This window comes from Podarcis liolepis (genome assembly GCF_965112155.1).
Source record: "Podarcis liolepis genome assembly, chromosome: 5".
Taxonomy (NCBI): domain Eukaryota; kingdom Metazoa; phylum Chordata; class Lepidosauria; order Squamata; family Lacertidae; genus Podarcis; species Podarcis liolepis.
In genome coordinates, this window is record NC_139556.1 from 75,036,228 (window position 1) to 75,060,395 (window position 24,168).

The 24,168-nt window shown below is 40.0% G+C and overlaps 1 protein-coding gene across 1 annotated transcript in view; it reads right to left on the reverse strand.

Annotated features, from left to right (window-relative positions):
• Positions 1-1,171: 1,171 nt before the first annotated feature.
• The window catches only part of PID1 (phosphotyrosine interaction domain containing 1), a 92,577-nt gene continuing 69,580 nt past the window's right edge, over positions 1,172-24,168 (reverse strand). The window contains exon 3 of the mRNA XM_083503729.1: positions 1,172-3,181. Within this exon, the coding sequence (XP_083359855.1) occupies positions 2,705-3,181 (477 nt within the window). The 3' untranslated portion in view covers positions 1,172-2,704. The remainder of the gene's footprint in view (positions 3,182-24,168) is intronic.

Here is a 24,168-nt window from a genome sequence, read left to right on the forward strand (position 1 = left end):
ACTGTGCTACAAGTACAAATGGTCTCTCATGCCAGAGAAATTTATTTTGGAAACGAATAATTCAAAAGTTATATTCACTAGAAACTCCATCCTCCCTCCCCCCCAAAAAAGAAAGAAAAAGAAATATTGAACACCAAGAAGAAATGACAGTTATCTTCATTATCCCCTTTCCAGAGAAATCTGGGTGGCTAGATTCCACTGCTGGAGTCAAGGGGGCTGAGAGGCTCAGCTAGCCAGACCTTTGTTTTGCTTTAGCAAGCCATTAAAAATATATACTCAAGTTCTGAAGCACATCCATAGAGAATTAAAGCGGGGGGAGCAGTATTGGTCAGAAATGAGAGGCATTTTTCTTCAAGAAATATATCATTACTATTCAACAAAGTGGATTTTTTAAATAAAAAGAACCATTATGAATCAAACTTCTTTCTAGGCCAAGAAAACACACATCCATTTTAGCAATGTGATTCATGCAAAAAGACCTTCGCAAGCAGCTTAAGCAATTGGCACCCCGACAATTATGTAGACAAATGTGGGCACTATGGCAAAGGGTGAATTTGCAAAGCTGGTTTCTCAGAAAGCTTCCTGGAAACAGTGGGAACTGGTTGGCTACATTGCCATTAAACCATAGCTTAAAATTGAACTATGGTTTAACGTGACATGTAAAGTAACTCCGTGTTTGAGCACGCATCTTCAGATACCTTGCCCTCCTAGTCAGCAGCAGACCGTTTGAGAAGGATGGTGGTAGGAAAGATAGGCTGCTGTCCTTCCACAGAAATGAGGTGGAGAAAAAGGAGCAAGGGACAGCCTCTCTTAGAGTTCTGCAAATCAGAAAGAGCATCTCATTACCACCAGTTCCGACAAACTTTACAGCTCTGGCTCTGAATGCCAAATTAAGGACTTGGGAAGGAGGGTCCACACATACCAAAATAAAAGTATATGCGCATTTTAAAATGCAATAATTTGAGATTTAATGTTCAGTGGAAAATGATAAAATAACTATTGCAATTAATTAGAGGGTAAGATGGTTATTTTAGTCATATTAAGCTTCCATTCATATGCTGCAGCAGAACTTTGAATTAGTTAAATTACCATTGTAAAATGGCATATTAAAAGTGAGACATGGTATTTGAAATAAAACAGGAATGTACACATAAAATCAAAGAGCCTGAAATTATTTATCTTTGATTCAAACCTTTTTTTTATTAAAGTATGAATGCCTTTACATTGCAGAATAGTTTACATACATTGGAAAGCAATAAGCATATTATTTTCAAGAGGTGCAAGTCCTCCTCAGTATGTTCCCATGATCAATCTACATGCTGTGACACTGATCGCACACGCAGACACACATACACACACTCACACAAACATACAAAGTATACATATTCACACACAATGGAACAGACCGCTAGAGCTATCTGCTCTGATTAGCTTTCTTTTAAGGCTTCTGTAAGGTGCCCTCGTGCCCCTAACATTACCACGATTTATGAACAAGACTATATGTATAAAGGAGCAGCGTTATCTGCAACCTATTAATCAGCACTTGGCCTTTAAACATTATTTTTTTAAAAAAAGAAACAAATAAACAACTTTCTCAAGTTATGAACCCTTTCATCTGTGACCAGAAAAGGGTTCTGGAAATATTAGTATGAGGTTTTGAATCACAACATATAATCTGCTTCCAAACCTGATCCCTTTCCACTGTAAGACACCCTGTGATCAAACTGGACATAAGAAATGATACCCAAGGAAGTGGGGGCAATATGGACATAGCTGCTGGCAAGACTGCTGTGTAGAAGGTTCTCATACCATGCCAGAACTGAGGGAAAGCATGTGAGGCAGCTTAACTATTAACTATCCAGGATCTTTAATTTGAAGCTATTTATATACTGCTTAATTACCGAAGTTTATCATTAATTACCAAATTACAATCTCTCACAATCTTCAGCAGTGGTTCGATCGTCCCAGGCATTCAAAAACAGTTCACAATCAGGTCCCCCAGCTCCCCAACCTGCCTTCTGGTATCCCTGCAAGTTTGTATTTAAAAACTATAGGGCTAAAGTGGAAAATGAGTGGCTGCAGGTACATTAAAAAGGTAAAATAAAATAAAATATAGCATATGATTATAGTGTGTAAATATAAGCATCTTTGAATATTCAAACTGTGAAATGTGAGTTTATGTAGATTTTCAGGCTGTTAATCTAAAAGACCGCAGGTAGCTACTTCAATCTGGAGACGGTCAACAGGATTAGCAGTAGGCCACCAAATTGTATTTTCTTCTCTAGAAATGGATCCCATTTGCAACTGTATTAAGACTCTAGCAACAAATCCTAGAGGATTCTATCATGAGAATTGTTCACTTTTTTCAACAAGCAAACTGAAATAATTTATTATCTTTATGAGACGAGCCTGAACTGTGAGGGCCAAAATGGGGCTGGAAGCTGTGGTTGAAGGTAAAATGGAAACACAAGTAAAAATGTTTTGTCACATTTTTAAACAGCAGCAGCAGATTTCAATGTGGTGCAGTTACTATAAAGATGCATATATTTTAGGGAATTTACTGAATTGCTTCTTTATTTTGAAAAGCTGATCAGTCACATGTTGGGTGCCCCATCACTCCCACATTGAACTGTTGCTTATTCATCTATATGCTTCTATTCCCAGGGCCATTTTCTGCTTTTGCTTAACCAGTAATGAGTTCAAGTCAGCCGTCGTCAGATTCCAATTCTTGAGACATTTCTTCAGATGAGCTATTCCTGTGGATCCGTCCATCGCTCTTCATGCTATGGAAAGTCTTCTTAAAGGCCTCCATCATGGCATGAGCCAACTTCTTGGCCTCTAACTTGCTCTCGCACTCTACGGCATGGCAGTCCATTTGGTAGGACAAATCATCATTGATCTCCCGATAAACCCAAGCAAAAATGTTTGGGCTGACATTGTGGTCGGCAGTGCAGTAAGCAATACGTGCAACTTGAAAGGTATCCATGTGGACAGTGGCCTCTCCTTTCCGGTCCAGATGATGAAGCCAAACTTGGAAGGGGCGGATTTCCAGAAGGGCATTAGCTGAGAAGATGTCCTCTCTGGCAAGCGTGTGCTTCTTCCACAACTCAATGACTGGTTTCTCCGTGCAACCTGACAAAAACTGCATCCCTGTTGTGGAAACTTTACCCAGATATGTAACCTAAGAAGAAGAAAAAGAAAGGAAAAGAAAGTTTGTCAGCGGAAGTCTTTGGAATTTCAATTTCAACATGTTGTGATCTTTACACAGAACACCATTAGCATCACTTGAAAACTGTAGACCTATCTCAGCTCAAGCAATTTTTAGCTTGGGGTTTTCAAAGTCTAGGTGACGTTGAATTAGAACTACTGAATTCACAGTACATCCAAATATTGAATCGCCTGACACTTCTATTAAAAAGCTGAAGATTCAGCTACTGAGTACACCCATATTAGTTTTGCAATGATAAAAATGTGCCTATTTTGTCTTCCAATTAGACTTATGTACGTATCACACAAGAATACAAATATCTGAAGCAGCATTTTCAAGTCTGAACTTATGTCTGCCTATCTTCCAATGATTGCTTCTAAATGTAGAAGTACAACAGATGATAAGCACTCTCTTTCTACTAGCTCTCAAATTTTATTCCTGTAATAGTGCTAAAATAATACATTCCAAGTGAACTGGTGTAACACAGTGAGTTAATTATACAATGTTGTGCATGTTTAATCAGAAGCAAGGCTCAATGAGTTCAAGAGGGCTTGCACTTACTTGGGAAGTATTTTAGGACTGCAGCCTAAGACATGCTTAGTTAGGCATTATGCTTGAACAGGGAATCCTAATCAAAGTATGAGGCACTGAGTGGGAAGGTTTGAAGATAGTCAAACACACATAGAGACCCCCTTCAAAGCTTCTCACTCAACGTGGGAAGGTGAGAGCAAGCAGGAATGGCATACACAGCTCTATGTTTCCTATTCATGCTGGTATTCTGTGTTCAGAGGTAATGCCTAAACAAGCTACAAAGAGCTGCAAATCTGAACGCTCGTGGTTCAGTTCTTGTTTCTACCACCAGGCAGAAACCCATTAGGCGGGTCTCTGGCAAACTGCTCTCTTTCAGTCTCAACAATACAGTGGTACCTCGGGTTACATAGGCTTCAGGTTACATACGCTTCAGGTTACAAACTCCGCTAACCCAGAAATAGTGCTTCAGGTTAAGAACTTTGCTTCAGGATGAGAACAGAAATCATGCTCCGGCGGCGCGGCAACAGCAGGAGGCCCCATTAGCTAAAGTGGTGCTTCAGGTTAAGAACAGTTTCAGGTTAAGAACAGACCTCTGGAATGAATTAAGTACTTAACCCGAGGTACCACTGTATGGGGATAATACTCATCCACTTCACAGAGTTGTTATAAAAACCACAGAATGATGTTAAAAGTGCTCTACAGATGCTAATAATTATTACTATGTACATTGTGTTGTCTTTTTCAACATCTCAAATTAAAATATGATCCGTAAAAATAACCAGATGGGCAGGGTAGAAATAAATTATTCTCACCACCACCACCACCACCACCACCACCACTACTACTACTACTACTACTATGGCCCAGTTCACAACTCTAAAATATATAGTTTGGATCTAGTTAGTTACAAAGTCGACCTAAGCAATTGCTTTAGGGTACCAGAATCTTAGGGGAAGCAGTGAAGTAGCAGTAGATGCTGCATATGACAGAGTTCACTGGGAGTTTTGAAAGCAAAGTGGAAAGGAAATAGAGCCATAGCTAGTGCTGGAGGAGAGAGGGTCAAAAAGGGTGAAAGAGAATGGTATAGTTAGAACAGGATCTTGGCACAGAGATACATGCATGGCCAAGAGTTCTGCTTCATCTCTGGAAGAGGTTTGTGCTGGTGGGAAGCGGTTGGCATCATTTACCTATCCAGTCTTGGCCAAATTTTGAAATCGTGTTCTTTAACAATGAGTTACAAATAACATTTTTGTGCAAAGTGAGGGTGACAAAAAGCTATTTAAGTCTAACATTGTGCCTCCAAATACGATTTGCCAGGCCATATAGCTTTGAACCAAACATGACACTATAATTGTGCAAGTACAGTTAATGTGTTTTTTTGGGTTAAGTAAACAGCAGCCTTTGTGATGTTGGAGTAGTTTTAGGACCATTAGGGGAGAGGAGGGGGATTTTTCTGTCCCTGAAAAAATCCCCTGAAATGCAAACAACATTTTTGGAGAAGCTATTTTTGTCAGACCACAGCAGAAGCAGAAAGAGGCTACCATATTAAACATGTGCTCATTAATTGCATTCATGTAATTAGCATAATGTTTTGTTTGGTCCATAGATGTACTGCTACTCTTTTTTATGGGGTCTACTCTTTCCACATCCCAAGCAACTAACTGCTGTAAGAGTTCACTATAAATTTTCCTTTTCTATTTTTTGGCTTTAAAAAGTTCCTCATTATAAAAATAGCTTTGAACAGCAATGTGTTTACATTGTGCAAAATCATTAAATACTAATGTAACATACAAGGACTCAAGAAAACAACTCTCAGAGTTTCTGAGGGAGTTGTTCGTGTCACACTCAGAGACCCAAATAATTAAGAATAAGCTTACAAAATATTATTGGAAATTCATCCTGGTTCATTCCCTCTCTGCCAAAATGCAAGGAAATCACAAAATGAAAAGCCTTAAAAAGTCTTCTGTAACATCACACCTATAAGTATCTTACATTTGGGGCAACACAGGGAATTGCAGCAGCTAAAATTGTTGACAAGGCTCTAGATCTTTAGCTCCTATCGCTACTCCTCTAATCAATTAAGCTTCCATAGCCTTATGGTGTTACTAAGAGTTCAAGCGGTTCCCTTCCTGTCCCCTCTGAACAGTCTCACAGATGCTGAAGTTGTTGTAGGTTTTCGAATCTATAGTTTAGAAAATAAGATAAATCTATAAACTGCCATGTTTGTAACCTTCAGCTTATTCTCTGCAGAGCCAATCCATTTCATTCTTACACAAGTTACCCAAAAGACGTTTAATACTACAAACAGCAGTATGCATTGGAAGCCTTCTCTGAAGTCCGTGACAATTGTTGACCATGGAGGACTCAGCCCTCAGAGGCAAGGCCAGATTAAGGTGGTGGGGCCCGCTGGTCCAATCGCCAAAATAAGGCAGATTCACCCCAAAAGGAGCACATGAAATACAGTACCACAGAATTACTCTTGAGGTATCTTAACAGACTAAAATATATATTAAGGCATAAGGTTTTGTGGGCTACAAAAAAAATTACTTTTGAGACTGAAGAGTTTAAAAATTCTGAAACATAAACAAGAAACATTTTGGCTATCTTATGCAGCATACGGCTCTTACACTGAACATAAAGGTAAAGGTAAAGGGACCCCTGACCATTAGGTCCAGTCATGGCCGACTCTGGGGTTGCAGCGCTCATCTCGCTTTATTGGCTGAGGGAGCCGGCGTACAGCTTCCGGGTCATCTGGCCAGCATGACTAAGCCGCTTCTGGCAAACCAGAGCTGCGCAAGGAAACGCCGTTTACCTTCCCACCGGAGTGGTACCTATTTATCTACTTGCACTTGGCGTGCTTTCGAACTGCTAGGTGGGCAGGAACAGGGACCGAGCAACGGGAGCTCACCCCGTCACGGGGATTCGAACCACCAACCTTCTGATTGGCAAGTCCTAGGCTCTGTGGTTTAACCCACAGCACCACCCGCGTCCCATACACTGAACATAGTGGGACTTAATTCTGAGTAAGCATACAAGGGGTGGCACGACACAGATTGAGTACATAAGAAATTACAAGTTGCAAACGTTTGCATGTTACCACAGATTTTTCTCATTTCTGTAACATCAGAAATATGGATCTTCCAGTGAAATTGAAAGGGAGCATTAGGTTCAAAAGTGAAATAATTTCTTCACACAGCACATCATGTGGTGCTGGCCACTGGCTTGCACACCCTTTTAAACGTGTTTAAGCAAAGCAGGGTTTGAGACCCAACGCCCTTTCCTGTTGTAGCCTCCACAACTTCAGGTGATTTAGAGGGAGACTGTCTCTGAACCTGGAGGTTTTATATACAGTTCTGGTTATATACTTGTATATTCCATATACAGTCATGCCTTGGAAGTCGAACGGAATCCGTTCTGGAAGTCCATTCGACTTGCAAAACATTCAGAAACCAAGGTGTGGTTCCTGCAGCCAATCGGAAGCCGCGTCGGATGTTCAGGTTCCAAAGAGCATTCACAAACCGGAACACACACTCCCGGGTTTGTAGTGTTTGGGAGCCAAAACGTCCGATTCACAAGGCGTTCGGGATCCAATGTACGACTGTACAAGCTTTCCATCTCCAGGTTTGGATGACGTCTACCTTTGATTATACTGAAGGAAGAGAGAAAAACAACAGAACAGGGGTTTTGGCCTCATACCCTGTGTATAAGCTTCTTGATGCATCTGGTGACATTGTGGAAAGCAGGATAATGGACTAGATGACCTTTGGATTGATCCAGTCTGGTTACTCTTATATTCAAAGGAACTCCCCCATCACCACTATTTAAAATAAAATATTTGTTTTTATTTATGGTTTGCCAATTTTTTACTAACCCAGCCTCATTGCTTCAAGAACCCAAGCAAACTCCACTGTCCTGAAGTAGCAATATTTTTATTTTGTATACTATACAACAGGCAGAAAAATAAAGCTTTTTTACCCCACTTGTCATTGTTATTTTGTACACAAACACAAGCCTTAATATGTGAAGTCTATCCCCGTTCAGATTGTACTTAGTCAAATGAGAGGCACATTACCTCTGTAAAGGGAAGTTCAGTACTGCTTGCAAGAAGGCATTCAAACAGATCCATGCTGCTCTCTGACTGCATGCACCTGTTCCCAAGAGCAGGTGTTGGTCTATGTTTACCTGCAACTGGAAGCCATTTTGAATCCATGTGGACAGAACCTTCCAAAATTTCACTGATTTCTATGTTTTATTTTGTTTTCCAAGCAGTGCCAAGTATGAGGCTGCTAGCATTTTATAAGCCACCATTGCTGATTTCTGTAATGCTTTGTTCTTACAACTCATGAATTTCATATAGCGAGGGAATACTTTTTTAAAAGCACAAAACACATAAAATATCCATGTGTTATACATATATTCTATCAACACACCATAAAATAATATTGAGAGCTGCGTTTTAGCAAGATTAATTCTTCAAAACCAGTAAAAACGACAGAAACCTGCACAATTTAATAGTCACCAGGTAGAAGAATCATCCGAAGTGTATGATATCCATTTCCCCAACACCCACAGGTGTTTGGTTCAGTACGACAAGCAATTGCACAAGGCAATCCATTTGCGGGTAAGCTATATATATATATAAAATCAGAGCCCTTGCAATACACTTTGCTGCCAGAGAAGAAGGAAAATAAGTTGTTTCCCTTCTCCATCCCACATACAATAACCACTCAGTCTGGTAGCTGAATCTGCTTTCGCTTTGGGTAACCAGATAGCACCCTCATCCACACTCAAATGCAGCATATGAGCTGGGGAGCATAGGGCAGATTGCATGGCACAAACAGCTCTGCTTTCCAACACCTTGCCATCAGTGACTTCCCGCTCCTCCTGACCCCTGCTCCCTCCAACAAATGCTGCAATGCAGACATGATGGCTGTGTGTGTCACATGAGCCAAGCAAGACAGGGCATGCCAGCTGGAGTGGGTGGCCTGTGCTGGATGCATCTGCCTGCCCACTCAGCCAAGATTTCTCCTCTGCAACAGTGCTGATTGCGATGCATTGGGAGAAAACTCGCTGAGCCAGCTAGCACAAGCCAGCAACAAGCCATTAGTGTTGATGCTGGGCAGCAGCTCAAGAGAATGGGAATATCTAGATGATCCCATTGCTGCCCTCCCCAGCGATCTCTCTGCCTAATGGTACTGTTGGAACCACAAGTCATAATTCAACGGAGTAGGATAGTCAGTGGAGGGTGGCAATGGTGGACTGCTTTGTTTTGTATCACACTTCTCAGAAAGAGATCCAGTATAAAGTCCTAGTCATCAGCCTTGGTGTACAACCAATGTCAATTTCATGTGGGCGAACAGCCAAACCTCTCACTGACTTCTTTGAGACTCTGAGAGATTATTTGTCTGTTATACCATCTCTTAGTAGGTTTAGTAGATGATAGGTGTCATATTATAGGAAACTGACAGGGCACACCTAAACAGCATTTTATTAAATTTCAGTAATAAAGAGCTTTTTATTATCTCACTATTCTCCGCATATAAAAATATTGCTTTATTATATCCTGTAGTAGTTTGAGATCTCCATATAGTTTTTCAAAGGGTGTGTAAAAAGAAGGCATCCCACGCAACTTTCCTGGCATACTAAAGTTGTCTATATTCTTTCTGCCCTTTCTCCTGTCAAATGGGATTTTCTATCCAAGTCTTTTCCCTACTGGCAAGCTTCTACAATGATCTCAAACACAGCTGCACTTTCAACTATTAATAGTTATTAGGTGCATGTGAATATGCTAACCTTTAGGGAAAAAGCAAAATCCATGTCAAGGAAGATTTCATTTCTCATGTAAACCTTGTAACAGAGTATGAATATTTGACTCAAGGTGCAATCTGCAAAAAGACTGCAGTATCTAGAGCTTTTGTTGTTGTTCTTTTCCAGCAGGACTGGTGAAAAGGCTATTTGGCTTACAGAGACTTAGGGTAAAATTTCAACCTAAATGAAATTAATGAGAATTTGCTATTAATTTAAACAATAACATGATTTATGCATCAAAATCAACCTGTTTGCAATACGTTTGACAAACAGAGGATGACCGTAACTCACACTACAATACCTATGTAGCATCTCAGTGGCCTCCTTTTTGCATTACTCATGTGAAAAGGCAAAGGGTGTGGAAAGGGACTGTGAAACTGCACCCTTGGCCCCACCACCACTCATACACAGGTCAGAACTTGGGGGGCAGAGGGGGCTCATAGGCAAAGGCCTACAATTTTGAGGGTGCCTACCCCAAGTCCCACTGGGAGAGGCAAAGGGGGATCCTTTGGTAAAGATTATTACTCATGCATGGCTCTCCACCCTCGCTGCCCCACCCCACCATCTGAGAAGGAGGGAAAGCCTTTGAGCAGACTGCATGACTGAGTTCCAGGCTGTGGGAAGCCTACATCTGTAGGCCTTCCTGCTTTTGTCATCCATGCTAATATGTGGACAACAGAGGCAGAGGCAGTCACACATCATTGGGGATGAAGGCAGAGGTATAGCCCAGAAGATGCATTCTATGTGCTTTGCATGTCCATGCAAGTAATATGTGAAGAGTTTGTGGCTTCATGTGGTTTTGCTTCCACACTGCTGAGCTCTCAGCAGAACATAACTAAGAGACGCTAGAAGACAGACCTGTCTGTGAATCATGCCTCTTTATTCTAATCTTTGACAGAGAGTCTCTTGTGTGTCCCCAAAATGCCACAGATACCTTTTCAGAAGCTGTGACTAGGCTTTAGGCACACCTAATAATAATAATAATAATAATAATAATAATAATAATAATTTATTTATACCCGACCCATCTGGCTGGGTTTCCCCAGCCACTCTGGGTAGCTTCCAACAGAATATTAAAATACAATAAATATTAAAAGCTTCCCTAAACAGGGCTGCCTTCAGATGCCTTCTAAAAGTCTTCTAAAAGTCCTAAGAGAAGCCTGCCTTGCTGACCACTCTATTGGCCTCTAACCACAATATAAGACTTTCCTTTTTGAGCAGGATTTTGGTGAAATGGTTTCAAGTTCTTGGAAGTTGTCTTAAGTGTTTTCTCTGCTGCTTTTAGACTATTGCTTTAAACTCTGCTTTTCTGTAGTTTTTAATTCCCACGATACCCAGTTAGTCTTTCCTACAGTTCCGATTAAAATTTTAAATAATCTGGCCCATAGACCCTCCTGTTCTGTATGCGGCTGCCACAGATTCCACCTGTTTGTGCCAGTGGTTTCCACCTATTATTTGCAACGCCTGCATAACTTTTTCCATGAAATCATCAGTTTAAAAAACCCCCAAACAAAACTCCCAAAGGCAATCACTACATATAGGCTCGATCTAGACACATCAAAGAAGTGTTTAAAGTGTTGTAAATTTAAACAGGGAAAATAGTTAGAAAAAGACAGGACTCCATGTCGCCATCTGGTGGCACAATGTTATATCGCAATACAACACATATAAATAGCTTTTTCTTTACCAGTGTAGCTGAGTCCATAGAAAGAGGCGCTGAACCACTAGTCTCTTGTGAGTAACAGAGACTTAATGCACACACTAAGGGTCAAACTGGATGCAACAGCAGGAGATCCAGTATTTTCATTTCCCCAGGCTTTATAATAAAAAAATAGCAATTAGAATATTTTAATAGGGGGCAAATCTGATCAGGATCACAGTGTTGGGGTAAAAAGCTAGCCCTTTGTTCTCCAGGGCAGTTTCCCTATGAAAAGCACTTTCCCAAAGCTGATATTTGCCACTGGAGGAAGATGTTCCTGCTGTAGGGAAAATAATAATAATAATAATAATAATAATAATAATACCCCACCCTCCCCGGCCAGAGCCAGGCTCAGGGTGGCTAATACCAGTAAAATTACAATAAAAACATAATATGGAAAAAAAATTAAAATACAGGTTAAAATGCAATTTAAAATGCAGCCTCATTTTTTAAAAAATAGCAGATTGGGGAACAATTTCCATTGTGGAAATAGCAGGGAGTGGAAGGTTTAACCCCTTCCTGATTAAATTCATCTCCCAGCTGCTGTTCAAGTGTTAAAAAGAGAAGGATATCTGATATAGCTCTTCCATGTCACCTTGAGAGACTTAAATGAATCACAATGCACAAGGGACTCTGGACTGAAACAAATGCATCTTTAGTTCAACTGAACAGTTTCATAATCTATACTTCTTTTTAGTACCCCTGCTTGCTACTTGACTTTCATTTTGTCTATGTTATTTAGGCAAAACAGTTTTAGGTTATTTTCAGTAGCTTCTAGTTTTTAACAATGTCAGAAGTGTGAATTCCTTAGCCTACTGCAAGATTAATGACTGGTTGGCTTTTTTTTTTTTTTACATTACCCAGTTCAATGTGGCTCGCCCTATAATCATTGGGGGGCAGAATTAAAATGTGGAACAAAAATATATAATCTATTTAGCCAAACATTTGTTTATTCTACTCCTCTAAACATTGGATGCCTTTGCAGACTAATTAGCTAAGCTGTCATTAGAGGCAATAATGCTCACTTTGGACCAAGACGAGATACAGAAATAGCAATCACCAAGAGAAGGGCTTATTACATTACACTAGAGTAGCTGGGGAACGACGTAGCTCAGTGGTGGAGCACAGGCTTTGCATTAAAACGACCACAGCTTCAAATCTAGGCATTTTCAGGTAAGGCTGGGAAAGACCCTGGAGAGTAGCTAATACTGAGCTAGATAGATCAATAGTCTGACTTGGTATAGGGTAAATTTGTATGCTTCAGTAAGTCTGGAAGAAATAGCTCCCTGGCAGTGCATCTGCTGTGCCTGCAGAAGGTCTCAGCATCTCCAGGTAGGGCTGGAAAAAACACTCCTGTCTAAAACCCTGGAGAGCTGCTACCAGCCTGTACACACAACAATGAGCTAGATGGACCTATTGTCTGATTCAGTATAAGACAGCTTCCTATGTGCTTTCATAGTCACACTTACACTGGAACTTAATTTGTACTACGCCATTATTTTGTATGATTGCACAAGGCCAAATTACTAATACAGAGCTTCTGAATGCAAGGTTTTGGTGAAGAGTGGGCCGATGGGGAACTGAGGGGTCGCTGTGCAGTGCATCAGAGATCTCAGACAGAGAGGAACCTCAGAAAAGGCTTTCCAGCAATATTAGAGTTCTGCGAGACCACAGAAAGGCAAGAGGATACTTGGCATGGAATGGGGGAGATGATCCCTTAGCACTCCCTCTGCATGCCAGAGGCCTCCAGACAAGTAATAGGTGCAATCTATGTTGCACATGAGGGACGCAGGTGGTGCTGTGGGTTAAACCACAGAGCCTAGGACTTGCCGATCAGAAGGTCAGTGGTTCGAATCCCCGCAACCCATTGCTCCCATTGCTCGGTCCCTGCTCCTGCCAACCTAGCAGTTCAAAAGCACGTCAAAGTTCAAGTAGATAAATAGGTACTGCTCTGGCGGGAAGGTAAACAGCGTTTCCATGTGCTGCTCTGGTTCGCCAGAAGTGGCTTAGTCATGCTAGCCACATGACCCGGAAGCTGTACGCCGGCTCCCTCGGCCAATAAAGCGAGATGAGCGCCGCAACCCCAGAGTCGGTCACGACTGGACCTAATGGTCAGGGGTCCCTTTACCTTTACCTATGTTGCACATACCTGCCCCATAAATTTCCAGAATAAACATGCAACTTCAAGGAAAGTAGTGGTACCTGTGGCCAGTACAGATTCTGGTAGGAGCATAATTTGCCTCATTTGTACATCATAATACATGCTTTCGTTCTGTGTTCCCAAAAGCATACATACAAGTGCACTAAAACTTCTCTCTGAAAATCTAATGAACTTCACATTTAAAAAAGAAATGTGTAAAAATATGTTCGAAATTAGGAGGGGGGGACAATGACAACAAAGTAACACAGCCTGCTTTTAACAGTACCAATGACATCACATAATGCATCGGAAGTGGGTTACCAAGGAGATATGGTTCAGTCTAGCAAGCAATTCTGAACACCTTCTTCATGGTTCAATGAGAGTTGACAGCATTCAGTGTTTGGAGTGCTTTTTTTTAAAAAAAAGAAAGAAAGAAAGAAAGAAAGAAAGAAAGAAAGAAAGAAAGAAAGAAAGAAAGAAAGAAAGAAAGAGAGAGACATGAATTGGGGAAATGGCCTAATTTAAATTATTTTCCTATATGTCTAGAAGCTGAAATCTTATTCAAGTCAAAGGTTTTAGCTGATCCTTGATATTTTAACATGGTAAAATGCTACCAATTCATCTACTATTTAATTTCATGTTGCTGCTTTGAAGCCATTCTGTTGTAATTGGGTATTTTACTATTTGTTGTAGAGAGGACAAAACCAGACATACACAATGCTAGACACACTGGGTTTTTTAAAGACATGAATGGGCAGAAGGTAGAATATGTACCACAGCTGGACTATGAGCCACTGTCTGCTGAGTTACTTAGTGAAAATAGGAGGCTGCCTTATAAAGAAGCTCAATATTGTCTCCAATTCTACACCAACTAGCAGTGGCTCACCAGAGGACGTTCCCAGCACTACTTGAAGATGCTGGACCCTGGACCTGAGACTCGCTGCATGCAAAGCACTGACTTTTAGCCCTTCCTTTAGTGCCTGCTGGTTGTGGAATTCTTGCAAAGTGTTTCAAGAATACAAGTATCATTTTGGATCAAAACTCCTTGCAGAATCAGGATCACTTACTACACATTGGAAGAAGAAATAGAAAATATGGTACTAGAGCATGTGCTGGCAGCTCAGCTCCAGAGGTTTCTGGAGGAGACTGATTATCTAGATCCATTTCAATCTGGTTCTAGGCCTGGTTATGGGACAGAGATAGCTTTGGTCACCTTGGTGGATGACTTAACGCCAAGAACTGGACAGGTGGGAGTGTGTTCCTGCTGGTTCTGCTGGGTTCTGGTGGCTTTCAATACCATTGCCTATGGTATCCTTCCAGGCCACCTTGCTGGGACAGGACTTGGAGGCACTGTTTTACAGTGGTTCCATTCTTTCCTGGAGAAGCAAATTCAGAAGATGGTGCTGGGGACGACGACTCCTGTTCAGTGCCTTGGTCACTGGCTTGCAGAGTCCCTTAGGGTTTACAAACCTGATATTTGGGGGAGGCCCTTCTCCTCCCTTGGAGGTTTTTCAGCAGAGGTTGAATGGCCATCTGTCATGGATGCTTTAGTTGAGATTCCTGCATTGCAGGGCATTGGGCTAGATTACCCTCAAGGTCTCTACATTCTATTATTCTCTCTAGAAGCTGCTAGAGCAATGGCACTAATGGAAGCAATATGCTGTGGTGCAGTAACAAGTGTCATTAAAACAACACAGCAATTAAAACATGAGACTTGGATAAAGAGGTCAGGGGAATACCTGTTCAAACAGGTGTGTCTTCAAGAGCTAACAGAATACCAACACAGCAGGGAATGTATCACATTCAGTGCCATCACTGAAAAAGCCCACCTCCATGTCAGCAGCCTTATCTCAATTTGCAAACCAAGAAATAAACATATTCACTCATAGTTTGGGCCCAGCTCGTTGTCATAGGTACTGTGTCACGGTTCTTAGAAGAAAATTTAAATGAATGCAACTTTAATTTCAGGTTCAACATGGAGATGTAAATTGACAAAAAACACTTAAAGGGGTTAAGGAGATTAAACTTCTTTCCCTTTCTGACAGCCAAATTAATTCCTACTGCTTTCATTGTGGCTTGGTCATTATTACTAATTTTGCTTGGACTGGGGTCACAAGGTTAGCTCCCACACATTTGATTCTGGCACCTAGAAGTTGAAACTCAGGCTTCCAGGTTTAATTTATTGCTTTAATCTGTATATGTGAATGCTTACATTTGTCTTTTCAGTTGCTTAGAGTGCCTTGCCAAATGGGTAAACTATAAATTGTTGAAACAAATCAAATTTGGTTCCCAGCTGACACAAAGCTTAATTAAGTACACATAGCTTATTTGCTCACATGCAGCCCTTGTTATTTCCCCTTCCTATCTCCTCCACTGCTGAAGCGTAGATTGTAAGCTCCTCATGGCAGGGACCCATCTTTTTGATTTTCTTACTCCGTGAATCACTAATTGCATTTCCAGTATTAAAGGGTTTGGCTGCTTTAACACAATATAGTACAAGAAACCCACGGTGCTCCTGTTCCCTCACCACTCCCAGCTTTGTGCTGGCATTCAGTTCTACACTCAACTGTTGTACTGGACTGGACGATTGTAATTGGAGAACAGCAATAATAGGTTTTGTATCTCTTTCAGTAGAATCTATGTGAACACAAACCTATAATAAATAGGTACATCATAAACTTTAAAAAACATGGATCTATTGACAAAGTGTTTGAACTAGAAATTATGTGCAGAAGGAGTCTTCAGCTGGTGTGCTGTGTCTGGAGCTAAGATGGAGCGCATCAGTGGCACCACCTCTGCTTTGTTAAAGGAAAGAGGGAGGGAGGCAGAGGGAGAGGGATGCTCAAAACTGATCTTTAGTTCCTGATTGCTGTTTTTAAATTTTCATAGGTCCAATCTACCTTGCTCTGGGCAAGTCAGTTGGAGACCTTGGGAACTTTTACTAAAATGTATGCAGTCAAAGAGTGACTGTAAGACTTACACATTTCTTTGTCCATTGTGGAATGTATCTGCACTGTAACTGCAATGCAGCTGCAGCTTTTAGCCAGCCTGTGCCTACTTTTATTGCTGGGCTGAACTGGTTTTGTTCATGTCAATATGTTCTGATCTGCCTGGACTGGCTTGATCAAACAGTTGCAACCACAGAATTTCAAGTGGTTGCAACAAAATCTAATTCCAGAACTCCATCACTGCTTGGTTTTGGTTGTCTGTAGTTACCCAGCTGACTCACACCACACAACCCTCCCATACCTCTAGGACATGTTGGTTTATAAATGAAGACTTTGAAAGTGGACTTCGAGGTAACTTCATTTTTCTTGACTTGTAGTGATTAACATTCAGTGTGACACTATTCTGCACATCAAGCAAGCACTTATGAAACGTTCAATGAAATAATAAGAATAGCTGGCATATGTGCATCGCTTGAACATGTGCATCTCTCTACACAGTGAGAATAAGAGCTGCTTATTTATTGGGTAGCAAAGTCCCTTGCTTCCCACAGGCAGTAATTAATTGTTGTCAATTCAGCTTTTTTTCATAACTGTGCAACACATTCAAACTTGATTTTAGTTCCTGCTGCAAGTTCTTGAAATTACTGTAGTTTTAATCTACTGCTTTCTTTAACCATATCATATTTTATAGTCTTGCAGTAATTGCATATGGATGAAAGTCTATCCACTTTGCATATAAAGTACTATAGCAAAGAAAGAAAGTGAGCCATATTGCCTGAAATTCCAGATCCAGTGTATTAATAATCATCTGCAGTAGTGTCACAAGGTCTGAAGACAGTAAAACAGTAAAACCAAGCACTTTGGAAAGTTTTATGCTGTGTAAGGCAAGCCCACTGGTCTCTGGTTTCTTTGAAACTATATTGAAGCCCAGCACCTAAGCAATTTTTTCTAAGGCAGCTGGTGAGATCTCCAGCATAAGACATTAATTGTATCAGCTCAAGTATTTTCCTCCCTCATTTATCTGAATCATGAGCTTAACACAATTCCAGTGAGATTTTTTAAACAAAATATTTATTTTATTCTCAGATTTGGATGAGAAAGAGGTGGAGGCACTGCCACTTGAAAAGATACAAGAAAACAAACTCAAAAGAGGAAACAACTCCTATCTTATAAACAGAGGAAGGCAAAGTGATTACTTTACTCAAGGAGTTATCTGGATATGCACTTCCGCAGCCTAGGCAAAGGGATTTTGGAGACTGCTGGTGAAATAAGTAGCATACTCATCGTGCAAGTTCTGCATCATCTTTTTAAAAACGGGACACAACTACTGCAGATCAACACTTATATGTGCACATTGGTAATGAGATTTGTTGCACAAATGCAGATGTGTTTTAAATAATGGCAAGCGATTCTCCATCAATGAATCAGGTGCCTAGATTGTTTTTCTTAGTCCCATCACATCCTCTCCCCAGCTTGTTATTCCACTTATTTTTCAACTTATACTACCAAACACAATTAAGCGTTCAAACACCCCCTCTGTATCCAGAATACACATTACTACTTTGCAGTGATATACAGCAAGGAATCCCAGCCCCTCTCTTCATTTTGCTCTTGTCAAATGGCACCAGCACATAATTTGCCATGTCAGCCAGGCTCCTGATGTGTGAAGACTGTAGATATTGTGGCTGTCAGTGATGAAGTCTGAAGTGATTTATTTCTGAGGCATTAAGAGGGTGGCGCGGGAGACAAAGGCACTTTATAAAAATGACACCTCAGTAATACAAAGGTATTCTCCTTTTGTCTCTGTTGCCAAATTTGTCTAGCTTTGAGTCAAAACAAAGGGCTGCTACTCTCACAGCACATAAATGACTCAACTTGTGACACCCACAACATCCTCTTGGTACTTTGCATGCTGAACGATGTCAGGAAGGATCAACAAATTTGTGAAACATTTTCAGTCCATAGCCTTTTGGGAAACAACACTAATGACAAGAAAATAATGCTGAGAAAGAGAACACATACAAACCAAGAAGTATAATCAGCTCATTTCCCCTTACATTAATGTGAACAAAGATACCAGAAATAATCACACATTAAAACTTCAGTAGGTAGATTTCTAAAATGCAGAACTGTGTGTGATCTTTATAATAAGAAAGGAAATAATCATCTAAATTTCATTCCACACCTTCCTGATTTCATTCACCTGAAGGTACAAAGCATCCTGATTAACATGTTAAATTAAAATACTATATTCTCCAATATTTTTGTTGGGACTTCATGTGCTCAAAAGAATGGAGATATTTGGGGAAAGAACTTGATCATCGAGTTGACATTGAGTTTATCTTAGAACCAGCAATATTGCACCACACAGGCAAGCTGTACATTAGAAACCCAGCTTCAGATTGTAATATATTGAGGGGGTGGGGGGAATTTACATACAGTGTGCCAGATCCAGGAAATCCTGCTGGAATCCTTTGATGATAGAGAAGTGAAGCAACATACCCCTCCTGCTGCCTTCCCATCTCTTTTCAAACCCTCCCACAGTCCCAACAGCTTCCATCATGATGGCTGCCGCCTCATCACAAAACAGCAGGTTCCATATTTGAAGCAATAGGAAAGCTTAATTTAATACTAGGAACCTGGCCTGCGAGAGCAGCATATGTTCTGCACTACAGAAGATTTTAGGAACATTACAGGACAGGGTAGAGAAGCCTGGGCAGCAGGTTGTACCTTTGTGCAAAACCATCTTTCTACAGGGAACAGAAAATTGTATTTATGAGCAACGACCTGCAGTACGTGATCTCAGAATACGGTTCAGCCGAGGCCTCATCTTTGGCCTTCTAACTTCATCCCCAGGACCTTTGGTGGCTGGTGCCCCTAGGGACTTGTAGGGCAGAAGGCAGGGAGACCAGTGCCAACTAATTCTAGTTGTATCCCCATCCTCCTCCATGCTGTGTTCTACAAAAGCAACACTGAGACTTTCTGATTTCACCCTAATGGACCAGCCTCAATTGCCCCAAACACCTCTCACGCAAATATTTTACAAAGTAAAGGACGGTCATGTCATAGTTAAAACACAGGATAAATGGAGCAAATGGAGCTGCTTATTATTTTTAAGTAACATAACTCAGGAAAGAAGAAATGGATTCATTATCTTATGGGTTTAACAAAATCTGAACCATCTGGGAAAACAGCTAACTGTCCCAGTTCCTGTGTTTTGCTACTAATAGTGCATTTAGTCCAATTCAGTTGTTCACACCAATTAAGAGAGAAATTATGAGAGTTTCCTGTGTTAAGGTTTGAAACAGAATGAACTACAAAAGAACACCAAGCTCACCCCTAAAATAGAAGGGCTGACCAGGAAAATATATTCATCTTTAATCTGTTCCAGAGATAACAATACCTAGCACAGCTGTACGTCTATGGAACCGGGTCATCTGTTATAGTAACATTCCCACAGCATAAGTCAGGACTCTGCCATTCAGATTTAATCATCATCCTCTCTAACCCCACAGCATGTTCTGAACACTCTTTTCATACTCAAATAAACTAATCTCTGTGGTATTGTGGAGGTCACTAGCTTTACAAGAGACTGAAAACTCATTTTCATGTTTTGTCTGATCCCAATTTCAACTGCAGGGAAGTTCACCGGTCGATTCTGCATCTGATCAACACTACATGCATCAAGAGTTATGGAAGCAAACATATTAGAGATTTTGGACATAGAGGAAAATTAATAACATACATCACATGTGCATATATTAAAGATTTCACACAACCAGATTCATTAAGTTGATACTTGGCTTACGAGGGGGTGGGGATGGTGATCTTATTTCTTGGATTTTAGTCAAAAACAAACCAACTGAAGTTTAGAGCTGGATTGTGCTGGCCAATCAAAGAAATTTGAGGGCATCTGTACCTTTGATACATGAGAAAGACAAGGTGCAAGGATTCACATTACATGTTACAAACACAGAATGATTTCTTTTAAGGTTTCCCATGCCTGACCATTAGATAAACATTATAATGATCAGCTTTGTTTATTACTATGATAATAGCTTCCAGCAAATTATGACCATTTTATAGAAGATCTATGATGGCAGGGAAAATAAAAGAAAACTCAAAACCTTCTGCATTGATTTAGAACTAAAGTGAAATACAGCTCTACAAATTATGAGTGCACACATTAATTTAAGCATCTCCCTTATTATACCTATCTGCTCCATATAAAAAGCCCTAATTTAAAAAGAGACAATCTATTTATATAGAACAATCTATATAGAACAATCAAACTTATTCTAGGTACTTTAATGCAGAGTTTACATTAAAAACCCCACAAAACAACAAATACACTTTTTTTGGCCCACCTCAGTAAGAATAATTGGATTTAGCTAGCCCTAATAATCTGCACAGCATTTTCCTGCTTAAATATTCTGGGCATAATGCCTTGGCATTTCAAATGAAGTTCTGTAGGAGATGTTCCCATTAGATGGTGCCTTATGTTTTCATTTTGCTGTTCCAAAGTGTAAAGGCCAAGAAACTGGACAGTAATTACATGACAAACAACACTCATTTGAAATTCATTATTGCAAACAGCTTAGGCAGATCACTCTAGAATGATTAGTCATTAACAGAATTTTTATAGCTGTAAAACTATTCAGTATTAACCTTCATACATTAAGGGGAAAACAAACACTTGCAGCAACTTCTATATAAGAAATACAGTGGTGCCCCGCAAGACGAATGCCTCGCAAGACGAAAAACTCGCTGGACGAAAGGGTTTTTTGGTTTTGCGTTGCTTCGCTAGACGAATTTCCCTATGGGCTTGCTTTGCAAGACGAAAACGTTTTGCGCTTTTTTCTTAAAGCCGCTTGAAGAGGCGCAGTTGCGACGGACCATGCTTCGCAAGACGAAAAACATCGCAAGACGAAAAGACTCACGGAACGAATTATTTTTGTCTTGCGAGGCACCACTGTAGACTAAAAATGAGCTGCTCCTATCAGTGGCCTCTGCCACTAATGCCATAATGGTATCAGTGATGTCATGCTGTGATGTCATAACAGCACAGTGAAAGGATGGTATAGGAACACTGGCAATTTCTATGAACAGTAAAAATGTCCTGCTTTGAACATTAAAAGGAACTGAACTCAACTGCGTGTAAAAAAACAACATTCAGTTGTACAGATATTAAATGTTTCAAATTGCAGGCCACTGGATTTGGCTCTTTTCAATACTAAGATATGTTTGGAACAAAGGTTTTGGAAAAGACAGGAATTCAATCTACTGAAGCATAACTCTCTGCATTTATTTTAGTCTGTTGTCATGTGGACTGTTAATAAATTCTCTGGCAAATGATTAGGAAATGGTAGTTTTAGCTTCTTTGATATTCCACATGTTCTGCAGAAGAACATAATAGTTTTGATTCAGATCCTTGCCACAAAAGACAACGCAATGTCTTTTTCACTTCACCATGATTCCTGGAGAATTACTTCGCATAATGTACTGGCTATAGCAGCCAAGTTTACACATTCAAACTAATTAAATCAAAGCTTCAAAATGCTTAAATCAGGTTTGGCGGAGCTGCACTTTTTATCCAATACAGGGCAGTGGAAGAAAAGAAATAGCAAAACCAACTGTTTAGTCACAATGGCTAGAAAATTAGAGTCAACAAGGCACCATGAAATCAGCCAATTACTTCAAAGAGTAGCCAGTTTGGCTACTAAAGGTGTAACTTATTGACTCAATTAGTTCTTTAGGTCACTAACAACAAAAGGTTGACATTGCCCATATGGAATTTATATTTTCATGCATGATTAGAAATGGCTTCCTCCTCATCTTTAAAATAATATGCCTTCTCTGTTATCACAACCACAGAAGAGCAATCAAATCAAGTCTCTTTGATAACACAGGATTTCTTCTCCATTATTAGCAGAAGGTAATAGTCACTATTGAATATTTCAGTTATGTTAGCAATTAATTGTCCATTCCAGTCATTAAGTACATTTATAGCTAGTTAAATATACTTATTGTTTTTTGGTAGGTGATTTGACCATGTGGTCCTCATCAGGTTCCAATTCAATGAAAGAAAATCTATTTAGAAAGAAACCTGTACAGTAATGGTACTTAGAATTTATATAGAATCAAGAATTCAAAGCATTTTACATATATTATATCCATCTCAGTAAACCTTTCAATAGCAGTACAAAATGTACAAACATTATAGAGCTGAAAGTATTTGGTTCACTTTAAGAGAAATTAGCAAAATTTGAAAATCATGCTTAGGCAAAACCTACAGGAATGAATTAAATGCATGATTTATTTTTAAAAGGGGAAATGTTTGACTGATAAATAGCAATCAAACTTTTAACTAAGCAAACTTTAAACAAGTTTTTAAATGTGCAAACTTACATAGCTGAACGACATTATTAACGGCATAAGTAAGATGACCTAAATTATATGAAAAATATTAGAAACTCAAGAAGCTGGCTGCAATTCTGTGAAACATCCAACATATTGCCAGCTCAGGTTACATCTGAAATATGTCATATTCTATGCTTCACTTAACTGGGTCATTTCTAAAAGGAGATCTGTACTGGGCCACCAGTGGCTTCTAGGCAGAAAGCAAAGGAAACAATTACCACTTTAACCTCTGGCACAAAAGACAGACAGTAACAATCTAAGTCAGTTGATTCAATCGTGATGTATGTTTTTTGCAGCAGCCCCACAACTTTTAATGGAGGGGTCTTTTTTGGAACCCAGTTCCTTCCATCTTTCGCTGCAGCTGCAGAATTGCTGTGCTTCCAGAAAAGCTAAAGGAAAACTTACTAAAACAGGAAGCTCAGGACACTACATGCATTTTAAAGTTAGAAAACAGAAATCGTAAAATATTCCCCACAACCATGATTCGAGGATTCTACATACAAAGAAAACTACTCTGAGGTGTGTCCAATGGCGGCTTTGCCTAAGTGGAAAGTGCTGCTAGTCTCACAAGTTGGAGAACCTGATTTTTGTTGCTTTTCCCTACCATCTTCAGCCCCACCATATCTCCCCCCCAAAACTGTTGCCAATGGCTGGGAGACCCCTGGAACAGAATGGGATTTGGAGCAGAGGAGTGCAGCAAACAGCAGCAACAGCAACACAGGTGCTATAGCAAAAAAGAAAAAGGGTGTCTCAACCTCTGTGATCAGAAGCACTTTTTGCTAGGCAAAGCCACAATCTGTCCAACATTATGGGCTGAAAAACCAAAGAACATGGATAGCTTTTTCTTTCATATAATATATAGAGTAGAGGTTGTAATGCCATATGGCAAAGAATAAGCTGAGCCAAGATAAATAACTTTTGCTTGTCATTAACAAAGTTGAAGCTCAGCTGTAACAGCTGCATCATAACGTATCTCTAAAAGGGGGTGTCAAAATCTTGTTCAATTGGCTTCTGAAGCATTCCGGCATGATAAAAGCCTAGTTAAGAACACTGTTGATCATAAAAAGGCTCTCTTTCTTCAGATGAGTCAGGCAGCGTTTTTGACCTTTATGGTGAGTTATCTTTCAAGGACTGTGGAAGGAGAATACTTTTGTATCCAACAGATGAGTTATCAGGCTATAGATCTCAAAATATATACAGCTTTAAAAACAGCCAGAGCATTTCATAGTATAGTACTGAATCTCACATGCTTAGTATAAGTAAGGAATATGTAGCTGCTGTAGGCCAGGCATAAATACCATTTCCACAGCTGGAATAAAGCAAAGGGGATTTCATTTTGAAAGATGCTTCATGTGATATGAGCCAGGTTCAAGTTTAAGGCTTGCCCAATATTTAAAATCTTTTCACTCACATA